This window comes from Stereum hirsutum (assembly GCF_000264905.1).
Source record: "Stereum hirsutum FP-91666 SS1 unplaced genomic scaffold STEHIscaffold_38, whole genome shotgun sequence".
Taxonomy (NCBI): domain Eukaryota; kingdom Fungi; phylum Basidiomycota; class Agaricomycetes; order Russulales; family Stereaceae; genus Stereum; species Stereum hirsutum.
In genome coordinates this window covers 1-11,431 of record NW_006763168.1, presented here as the reverse complement: position 1 = coordinate 11,431, position 11,431 = coordinate 1, and the positions used below count along the sequence as shown (strand labels likewise).

Genomic DNA, 11,431 nt, shown 5'->3' with positions numbered 1-11,431 from the left:
TTAGCGAAGTAAGTTCGTACGCCACACGAACCTACTTACGCCACACTCGCCGACTTGCATCGTTCGTTCTTTCACATTCGTATTTGTTATTCTTTACGTTGTTTGTTCCGCACAAACAACTACTTCGTATATATGCGCTCGCGAGTAGTACATGTAGGGTATCTAATCTTGTAACCTTCGTACTACTCTGGAATCTATCCGCACCCAACAAGGGCTAGGCGGGTACCGTTCTTACCGGTGCGATAACCTCAAGATCAAGACGACGACCTCTTATACTTTTTGAACGTCCGCAATCCTCTAACAGGTGCGCATAGTTTTATTCTTTTATTCATATCATGGGTCCGAAACCGTCTCGCGGCACCGCGAGAGGAGCAGCAGCGAGTAGCTCCAATAGGGGAACGGGAGGCACTGGTAGACAGACCAGACAGCAGAGGCGAACGTCTGATACAGACGTAGAGGGTTACCTCCATGACGATGACGATGGAGAGGACCCTGAGCAGCCTGCTAAGGGAAGCGATAGCGAGCACACAGAGGGGAGTAATAATCCTCTTGCTCAGACGCCTCCCTCCGTGCCTACCATCCCAGCGAACGCTGAGAAAATTTCCCCTCAGCAATCGGGCGAGCCGAAAAATGTCTCGGACAGCCAAGTGCGCAGACCCGAGAGTGATCGCGATCCCGATCACAGCACCGAAACTAGTAGCGGTGCACACCGAGCTGAAGGAGCTTCCGGTCTCACTGAAACCGGACGTGATCGACGATCACCAGAGCGTCGATCTCAGACGGAAGCTGATCCAAACCCTAATCGAGATCCATTGGTGGCAAAGATCACGGTTATAGTGAGCGATGCCAGAAAACTAGCGAAGACAACAACTGCGCTAGGAAGATCGACAGCTGAATCTATCAAGAAACAGAATGCAGTCCTACAGGAGTATAGCAACAGGCTGTTAGATAGTCAGGACGCTGTAGATAATCAATTAGCTAAGATGTATTCGTTGATGGACGAATTGGATGCTACTATCGAAGACGATGGTCGATATCACATAGTCGATCAAGACAGTGCTAGAGAAAGTAAAGACCTCGACGAAAGAACACCTCCACCTAGACCCACGGACAAGGGCAAAGGCAGAGACGATCGAGAGCGAACTGCTAGCGTAGATCTTTTTAAAAGGCTTCCCGGCGAAACTGACGCTGATTATAGGCGTAGAAAAATCGTCGTCCACGAGCAATTAGACCGTGACGAAGATGTAGCCGAAGAATTACAGGCTGAGAATCGAGAACGCCTGAGAGCTGAGCGTGAGCGTGCTCGAGAGGAACAAGATGCTCATATAAGGCACGCTCAAAGCCTTAAGACTGACCCGCCGAGAATGGAAGGCGAAAGCGAAGAGGCATACCGTACTCGAGTCCGGAATTTTAGAAGGATTCATGGTCCAGCACCAGAGCGCCCATCAATGGAAAGAGACCTACCTCCCCATAGAAGTCGACCTAGAGATGACAACAATGAAGTGAGATTTGATGTTAGGTCTCAAACCGAGGGTACAGAACATGGTACACCTGCACCTCGAGCTCCAGTTCGAGGATCCAGCATACTTACCGAACCGGAGAGTATTCCTCATTCTGCATATGCTGCATCTCGAACGAGCCGAGGAGACAGAAATGAAGACAGTGGTTCTGTCTTCTCAAATCAATTCGGTGAAAATTATAATCACCAAGAACATGAGTTAGAAAAGATAGTTGAGATGATTCATCATCACCTCGACTCAGAAATCACTAACTCAGCTGGAGTTTCTTTTGCTAAGACAGTTAAGCACGAACTTCCTCGTTATGACGGAGCTGACGATTCCGAAGCTCTATATAATTTCATGATGAAATTTATTCGTCATTTGCGCATGCACAAAATGAGTGGTATCGATCCCGAAATGGAACGAGAGAGAATCCTAGCACTCGGTCAAGTGCTTAAAGGAAATGCTCAGACCTGGTTCAACAACGAGTATGATACTCCTAAGGGTATGCTCAAGCATACTACCTTTGAGAGTCTCATCCGATCGATGTATCACCGATTTATTCATACCTCTAGCGCAAGAACTGCGAACGAGAAATATGAGAGCTGTTCATTTGGTGCAAAGACACGGTAGGCGGATACTATGATCGCCTACTAGCTGCAGCTGAACGAATGAGAAGTATGCCAGACACATACTCCCTGAAGAAAAAGTTCTTCTACTCGCTTCCGAGATATATTCGGAAGCAGCTCGTAGTCCCCTATCGTATCACACCTGAGGACTCTAGTCTAAAGGAGATGGTACGAATGGCGGAACACATAGAGCGTGGTCAGCATTTGATCGCTGACCTAGACAATGACGCTGAAAGAAAACCTAAGACTACAAAGGTAATATCAACGGCCAGTAACTCGTCTAGACCGAGAGAAAATACTTATAGCACTCAACGTCGAACCACGAGTACTTCTGCAACTACGCAGACGGCAGGAACAGGCAGTTCATCTCAGAATATTAATAGGGATCAGAGAACGCCGAATAGACCTGTAAATACCTCCCGAGATGACATCCGATCTCGAGACAGGAATAACCCTAGGCCTAGTACGGCGCAACATACCTCAACGCCTAAAGCAGTAGATCCTAATGCGTGTCGAAACTGCCACAAAATCGGTCACTGGGCTAGAGACTGTAAGGAGCCTAAGAGAGATCACACTGGCGGAGCTCCCAAGGGTCGTATGCACACCCAGAGAGTCGTTGACGACAGAAGCGAAGACGACGAAACCGCTGGGGCTCAACAAGATGAGTCGATTGAGGAACAGTCACCTCAGTCTAATGATCAGCCAGCGTACGGCGATTACTCTGAATCTGAGAAGGGCGCTGGAAACCAAACCAGCCCAGAGGATAATGAGTCGTCTGACGTAGACGAATATAGCACTGATGACGACAGTGACAACGGGCCCTTGTATCATCGTGCCATGAGGACTTTCGCTATGAGAATAGTGAGGGGTAGCAATGCGCACGAAGACGACGAGTCTGACGCAGAATCAGTGTCCTCTTCAGAAGAAGACGGCCATGTACTAGACGATAACGATTCGTCTATAGGCCAGTCCATGAGACTACGGATTATTCACCGCAGGCACAGTAATTCTGAAGGTGAATATAATACAGATACCGGAGACTACATGCAAGGCGTAGTTGAGACGGGTCCTGCAGTGCTGGAAAATATGTCTTCCAGAGAATCTTCGCATCTATCAAACGAAGAAAATGAAAGGAGTGATAACAGCACTCTTGAGTCGTCTAACAAGGAGAATAACACTCCGAGTGCCTCAAGCGTATTACAACCAATTGACGTGACAAGTTTATATGAAGCTTACTCACTAGGTTGGAAATATGCTCTTGAAACGGCTAAGAAAAATATTCAGACCCTCCGAGACGAGCTGGGAAACCAAGATGGTATGTCCATGCTGATTGGTGAAGGTATGAATAGAGCCGGAAGGGAAGTCGAAGCCCTTCTAAGTGACGGGAATACTTCTCCGTTATTTTCTGCTCGCAAAGAAGCATACTGTGTGGCTGATGATCTTAGCCAAAGTGTCAGTGAGCACTTGCGGAGACAACGCAAGCGTGACAAGAAGCGCAGGTATCGAGCGAATCAACGCGATCGCCTCCGAAATGCTGAGGATTTACTCGCAGAAGTTGCGGCCGAGGTCGGCGCAGCAAACAGTGATTCCCAGTCGGAGGCTGACGTGCAGATACTCGCCATGAAACCGCTTCGAGAAAAGACCAACAAGGAGGAATATCGGCCTTCCTGGGTCTACGATGCAAAGATTGTCAAAGGTGGAAAGCAACCTAAACGGGACAAGGAGGAAGCCCAGGTATTAGCAGTCGAGTTGGATATCGCCGGCTTGAAATGTTATACTCTGTTCGACTCTGGTAGCACTACAAATGCTATTAGTCCTGACGCAGCAATTGTTGCGAAAGCGCCACTGGTTGAATTGGACGAACCAGTGACATTGCAATTAGGGACAGTGGGGAGCCGATCCACGATTAATTATGGCACCCATGTCAGAGCCACGCTAGGGAGCTCGGTATTCACAACGTATTATGATGTAGCCAATATTGACTACTACGACGTTGTACTAGGGACACCGTTTATGCTACAAAACAAGGTCAAACTTGACTTCGAAAATAAAACGGTGCAGGTCAATGGTGAGAATCATCATGCTTTGTCTCTTGAGCAAGAGAAGACTGTGCGACGTCAGCGTCGCACATTTAGACGGCAAATTGACGAAGCCGTCCTCTATGGCATGGATAAACCTCCTGCATCTCGCCAGGCTTCGTATCAGCGTAATGCCCCTAAAGCAAGGTACGGCTCGAAGTCTGTAGACGAAATACTGGCGTCTGATATTGCTGCGCCCCCAACTGCGCCGCCTCCCTCTGTCTCACCTCCTCATCTACGAGTGTTCGGCAATCGTAATGTAACAGTTGAGGAAGTGGCAGAGGAGAGTGATTGACTTTCTCGTGCAGCACCTGTACCAGCGGATGCTGCTCCAAGAAAGGAGGGCGTGGTCATAGACATTGACCCTCCACCTCCGTTGAAGGACCCGGACAGACGTCCCCGGACTTCGCAATACAGTCGAAGCCGGCCCAAATCTGACTTCTCAAATATCGCTGAGAAGTCATTTCCGACTATGTCTAGCTCAGAGAAATTACCTGAGCCTCTAATCTCCAAGGACGAGCAGCGTAAGGCCCGACGCTATCTTCGAATGAAGGTAGAAGAAGCCGAAGATGCTGCTAAAGAAATCACTGACGCAGAAATTGCTGAACTGCGCCAAGCTTGGTACGAATCCGCACAAGACGTTATTTGTGAAGTACCGCTGAAGCTGCCACCTATGCGTGCGATAAACCATCGCATCCCATTGATAGATGAGTCAAAGGTTGATAAATATCACTTGCCTCGTTGTCCGGACGTCTTGAAAAGCCAGCTGCGTGACAAGATTATCCGTTACACTAAAGCTGGCTGGTGGGAGGAAAGAACCACAAATCAAGCCGCTCCAATGCTGTGTATTCCAAAGAAAAATGGAAACCTGCGTACAGTTATCGATTGTCGAAAGCGAAACGACAATACATGGAAGGACATCACTCCCTTTCCGGATCAAGACCAAATCAGAAATGATGTGGCTGCCGCAAAATATCGCTCAAAGATCGATATGAGTGATGCCTACGAGCAAATTAGGATAATGCCTGAGGACGTATGGAAAACCGCATTTTCCACTGTATATGGGACATTTGTCAGTCATACTATGCAGCAAGGTGATTGTAACGCACCTGCTACGTTCCAGAGATTGATGACTCATATTTTCCGCGAATATATTGGTGACTTTGTACATGTCTATATGGACGACATATTCATCTATTCGGATACTGTTGCTGATCATCAACGGCATATCGCTTTAGTACTCGATAAGCTTAGGAAGAATGAGCTTTACCTTGTCGCAGCTAAGTGCGATTTCTATTCCAAGCAGATGGACTGCTTGGGTCATTTAATTGACGAGCGTGGAATTCACGCTGATACTGACAAGATGGCGAAAGTACGAAACTGGCCAACACCGAAGACTTATAATGAAGTCCAGAGATTTCTGGGACTTGTTCAGTATCTGTCCAGCTTCATGCCGGATGTCTCTATGTATTCCTCGGTTCTGTCAGGAATGGTTCGAAATGGTCGTGAGTTTCTCTGGCGACCAATACACGAGCATTGTTTCCGAATGATAAAGGAAATGGCGTGTAAATACCCAGTATTGAAGCCTATCGACCCTAAGTCTGCTGAGCCGATTTGGGTGGTTTGTGACGCCTCAATATATGGTGTTGGAGCGATCTATGGACAAGGCGAGGATTGGCAGTCCTGCAGACCTGCTGGATTTATGTCAAAACGATTCACGGCTGCTCAGCGAAATTATCGTACTTACGAGCAAGAAACACTGGCAATGATTGAAGCCTTAGCGAAATGGTCTGACAAATTATTGGGACGAAAGTTTACAATTGTCACTGACCATAAAGCTCTTGAGTTTTTCGATTCGCAGAAAAACCTGACTCCCCGACAAACTAGATGGTCGGAATTCTTGCAGCCCTATAATGCAACAATTAAGTATGTCAAGGGGCGACTTAATAAAGTTGCTGACTGCTTCTCGCGTTACTACAAACGCGTTCAGGGGGAATTACCAGCGTCAGAATATGCTAATATGGACGCGAAATTAGACCCTGATGGTGATGATTTAATGCCACAGAGAGTGCTCGAATTGCGAGCCATGCAGTTGCGTAAACATCGCAAGAAGGTGACCGAGGAGTCTCGTTATCCTACATTGGTAGCTGACAAAGTCTTCCAGCGTCCACCGGAGCCTCGAGAAAATGAGGCTGCTGTTCTTGAAGAGTTTGCCGAATTAGACGTGCAAGAACCTGTAAAGGTCCGCACTTCGCTGACGGACAGACAGTATACCCTGGAAAAAGAATTACAGGGTGCACTACCTGATGTCCCTCTGGATAAAGACATACTGGATTCGTCTGAAGGATGGTTGAAGTCAGTGTACTCCAACTATAAAGACGATAGTTTCTTCAAGAAAATAATTGAAGCTCCAGAGCAACACTCGAATTTCGAGTACAATGAGAAGGCAGGTAGCCTGTGGACTTACAATAGGTCCATGGATCGTGTTCTCTGCATACCTAGTGGCAAGCTTAATGAACGCGCCTTGCGTGAGCTCGCCATTTCGTCCGCCCATGCTATAGTGGGCCATCTAGGTGCAGAAAAGACGGCTGCGTACATCAGGAATTATTACTGGTGGCCTGGAGTCGGCGCTGATGTAGAGAAATTCTGTGCATCATGCCAGACATGTCAGATGTCGAAATCGCTACCGCAGAAGCCTGCGGGATTTCTACACTCACTTCCAATACCGAATCAGCCATGGGAATCGATCGCCATGGATTTTGTGGGACCGTTCCCGAAGTCGAGCGGGTATGACTATTTGTGGGTCGTAATAGACCGGCGAACGTCTATGGTCCATCTGGTTCCGATTACCACCAAAGTTACTACTGGTGAGTTAGCGGAGTTATACCTCTGGGAAATTGTGCGCTTGCATGGGTTCCCTAGCTCTATTGTGTCTGACCGCGACACTAAATTCACTGCAGCCTTCTGGAAAGAACTGCATCGAATTGTTGGGACAAAATTGTTAATGTCAACGGCTTTTCATCCCCAGACTGATGGGGCTTCAGAGAGAGCGATTCAAACGATCTCAAAAATGCTTCGATCCATGGTGGAACCCACTCAGACTGACTGGGTGGAGTGGCTGCCGATGGTAGAGTTTGCTTTGAACTCTACAGTCTCATCAAGCACGGGATACGCGCCGTTCGAATTGAATTACGGTTATATGCCCCGCTGGATGACTACTCCAGTGGGGGAGAGTCCCTATCGCGGTGTATCGTATTTTGCAGAGCGTGCGCGGGCGAACCTGCTCCGTGCTCACGATGCTATTATCGAGAGCCGTGTGAATCAAACTTACTACGCCAATAAGAAGCGGCGTGAGTCTCCTGAATTTTTCAAAGGACAACTTGTGTACTTGAGCACGAAGAACCTTAATCTACCAAAAGGACGCGCTCGGAAATTATTGCCCAAGTTTGTAGGGCCATATCCAGTCACCCGAGTGTTTGAGAACGAATCTGTGTGTGAGCTAAGGCTGCCTGAGGCCTTGGTGAAGCGCAGGATTCACCCTCGCTTTCATGTGAGCCTCCTTCGGCCACATGTGGCTAATAATGATGCCATCTTTCCGTCCCGAGACGTCTCGGCTGTCTACGACTTTGGACAGCCTGATACTGATGAAGTGTATTTCACTAGTATTGTCGGTCATGTATGGGACGGGTCCTCTGTTCGTTTCATAGGAACCCTGTCAACGGGAACCGTTGAGTGGACCAGCTTGGCAAAAGTTCGCCATACTGAAATATTGCGCGAGTATTTGGCACTTCGAGGAGTCGCCGATGTCTCGGAGCTTTCTAAGACACCGTCGATCCCTGGGAATAACCATTCCTAAAATCTTTCCGATCTCAATCGACCGCGGAGATCGGGCGGATGTTTCACTTGTTGACGCGGAGTTGCGTCAAGTGAGGGAGGGATCGGGAGAAAAATAAAATCGGTATCATTCAGTGCCGAGCCTCCCGAAAGAGAGAAATTTTACGAACATGCTCTTATAAAATTGTTTGACTCCGAAACAATTTGGGCTCGTCCTATCTCTTTCCTCTCCCCTCATCACACCATGGATAAAGCTCAATCTACCGAGTCTACTACGCAAGCGCAAGCCAGCGCTCAGTCTGAGGCGACCTCGGTCTCTCAAGGTGCGATAGAAGATCTGTCTCTTGCCCTTGAAGACATCGTTCACCTCGACGCTCTTGCAGGGACTGAGCTCACTAGTTCTCCATCGAATGCAGTCGCTGTCAACTCGACGGCGGTCTCTCCTACTGACGAGGAGATCGATGAATTAATGGATACTGGTGAGCCTGAGCTACCCGCAGACTTCGACCCTTCGAAGACTGACGAAGGCCAAAATCAAGTGCCCGATGAATCTAACATCGATCATGCACTTAATAAACCGTCGAACTCTACGACGATACCCACCGCAAGTGGTGGAGCAAAGCTCGATAGCGAATTCGCTAAAATCGAGCAGGAGTTCAACTCCACTGGCGGTTCTGCCTGGAACCCAGCGCTATCCGTTCCGCAATATCACCACGGAACTAGGACTATCCTACACTCGCCGAGACTTTGCAGAAGCTGCAAAGAGCGAGTTGTCCATATGAACGGATGCTACAAGTTCCCGGGAATGACGGATGCTATCGCCGCTCGTCAATCCAACGACGAGTCCGTCATAGCTGAGGCCAAGAAGTCCCAATACTCCGAAGACACTCGGAAGCACTACGAGATCGTCAAACATAAAGACGACAAGATAGTTGCACTTACCGCTGAAACCACGGCGCAACTAGAGACCATCAACGGGCTCAAGATCGAGCTCAAGAATGCTAACTCCGAGCTCGAGGAGACTAAACGCAAAGTCGTCGATCAGAGCATTCAAGTCAAACTTCTTAAGAAGCAGCTCACCGACGCTAGCGAGTCTAAGTCCAACAAGAAGAAGCATAAATCTTCTCCCAAGGCGAAAACTGGCGCCTCAGCTCAGGATAGTGAGTTGACATCCTCTGCCAATCCAGCTTCGCAGAAAATATCTACGACTTCTAACGACGAGCCTCCAGCCATAGTAGACAACGATGTGTCTATGGAGGTCGAGAATCCACAGACGGTTGAACCTATCAACCTCATCTCTACAGGAGAACCCGAAGCCGAGATTGTCTCGAGCGTTGGATGGCCTTCCAACACAGACAAGTCGAATACCACCGACTTAACGAACCCTGAGACGAAACCAATCGTCCTCAACTCCACTCCTGACTCTTCTACCCCGGATAACACGGAAACCTACCTGGATCCGTTCGGGAATAGTTGGGAGGAGCGCCTTGTGCCTATCGCCTGCTGGAACGACATCAACTTTGGCGTTATCCAAGCCCGCAAAATGCAGCAGGAAGCTCTCGCTCAATTGGCTTCATCCCTGAGTAGCACCAGCTCAGGGAATAAACGTAAATTCAATCCCGATAGCGGGGACAGTTCCTCCGGCACTTGGACGAGAGTATCTCACTCGAACTCTAGGAACGCTCCGAGCCAGAAGATGACGGGCAATTCCCCATCTCCGAAACGTTCCAAGACCAATGGGAACCGTCGCGATGTCGTTCGTGACTACTCCTCCATTCCGGTGAAGTACACCAAGGAGGATGGCACGGCTTCTTATGGCCAAGCTCCTCTTACCCCTACCGAGAACGCATCGGACGCTGCTTGGGCTTCATACTACAGCCATCCCAGCGTTAACACCCCTCAGGGTGCAGTCCAAGACAACCAAGGACATCTCTCTCTCGCCTGGGTCAAGACTCACCGATTCTTGGCTAGGATCGGGCCTTCTCCCCCTCCGGAAGACGCTCCGAGGCATATCAAAAATGCCATCAAGAAGGGAGTCAATCGCTTCAAGCGATTTGTGGCCCTTCAAGCCTCCGTTCCTGGAAATCTACAGGAAAAATGGGTCGAGCATGGATTTAATTCACTCGAGCCCATCGGCCCCAAGGTCGGACGTATTACCGACCTCGATGACGTTCCTATCCTCAAACATCTGAGGCTCGCAATCAATAACGCTCAGCTGTTGAGCGAAATCGAGTTCTGGGCTCGTACGCGCCGAAACTGCACGGAGAAGCTAGCCAATCACTACGATGGCGATTACTCCTCGGCGCCGAACCAAGCTTCCCTGTTCGAGTTACGACAGGCGAACGCGAATCGAGGACACGCTGTCTCTCAATCCCATCCCACCTCGCAGTGGTCGACACAGACCCAAACGGTGATGCCTGATATAGGCCAGACCCTCCAACCGATGGCCAACTCTTTCCATGACTTTGCGGCGAATCCCCTGCCTACCTTTATGCCGATCGGTCCGACGCCAATTCAACCTATCCCCATTTCTACCCCGTCCCACCGATCGCTAGGCATCGCTCAGTCCTCGTTATCCTCAAACGAGTATCGGAACAATTCGAGTCTGCCATTCGGTCAGACTTACTCTGGACCTATTCAACCGTTGAACAACAACGGCTATAACTATCAGGCCAACCAGTTTGGTGTTCAAACGAACAACGCGTACTATCAAGCGGGGCAGAACTCCTTACCGAGCATCGCAAACTATGCGAACGGTCAAGTTGCTCCGCAGAGTAATTACTACTCACCTCATGGGATTCAGAGCTCGTACTCTCAGCCACCTCCTCCTGCCTCGACTCCTCCTCCTCCTCCTCCTATGATGGACATACGTTGATTGCATGAGCCGAGTTCGGCTCAGTGAGGGAGAGTGTAAGGCGGCAGAGTTATGCGAAGTAAGTTCGTACGCCACACGAACCTACTTACGCCACACTCGCCGACTTGCATCGTTCGTTCTTTCACATTCGTATTTGTTATTCTTTACGTTGTTTGTTCCGCACAAACAACTACTTCGTATATATGCGCTCGCGAGTAGTACATGTAGGGTATCTAATCTTGTAACCTTCGTACTACTCTGGAATCTATCCGCACCCAACAAGGGCTAGGCGGGTACCGTTCTTACCGGTGCGATAACCTCAAGATCAAGACGACGACCTCTTATATGTCTACAGCATATGCCCGTATTGAAGGTAGAATGAGATCTTGCTTTGTGATTCAGAGCATGTCGGCCAAGGCGATCACGACCGTGTGAACATCCACTACCTGAACAAAGGAAAACAGCGCCTTCGTTGATACCGGAGACGAAGCAACGTCCAAGGAGAAACAAGCCAGTACCAGAGGGGTGTATGCCACA

The 11,431-nt window shown here is 49.0% G+C and overlaps 4 protein-coding genes across 4 annotated transcripts; all 4 read left to right on the top strand.

The window, feature by feature from the left end:
- Window positions 1-335: 335 nt before the first annotated feature.
- Window positions 336-1,506, top strand: STEHIDRAFT_164045 (uncharacterized protein; the record flags this gene model as incomplete). Its single annotated transcript, XM_007311778.1, has 2 exons — window positions 336-1,293; window positions 1,331-1,506. The coding sequence occupies 2 exons, from the start codon at window positions 336-338 to the stop codon at window positions 1,504-1,506; spliced, it is 1,134 nt and encodes a 377-aa protein (XP_007311840.1).
- Window positions 1,507-7,351: 5,845 nt separating this feature from the next.
- On the top strand, window positions 7,352-7,609 carry STEHIDRAFT_34298 (uncharacterized protein; the record flags this gene model as incomplete). The annotated part of the gene is made up of 1 exon (XM_007311777.1): window positions 7,352-7,609. A coding segment is annotated over one exon (258 nt), but the record flags the coding sequence as incomplete, so codon positions are not given.
- Window positions 7,610-7,693: 84 nt separating this feature from the next.
- Window positions 7,694-8,023, top strand: STEHIDRAFT_28485 (uncharacterized protein; the record flags this gene model as incomplete). The annotated part of the gene is made up of 1 exon (XM_007311776.1): window positions 7,694-8,023. A coding segment is annotated over one exon (330 nt), but the record flags the coding sequence as incomplete, so codon positions are not given.
- Window positions 8,024-8,284: 261 nt separating this feature from the next.
- STEHIDRAFT_164043 (uncharacterized protein) lies at window positions 8,285-10,915 on the top strand (the record flags this gene model as incomplete). Its single annotated transcript, XM_007311775.1, has 1 exon — window positions 8,285-10,915. One exon carries the CDS (start codon window positions 8,285-8,287, stop codon window positions 10,913-10,915), a length of 2,631 nt encoding a protein of 876 aa, XP_007311837.1.
- Between the last annotated feature and the right edge of the window lie 516 nt (window positions 10,916-11,431).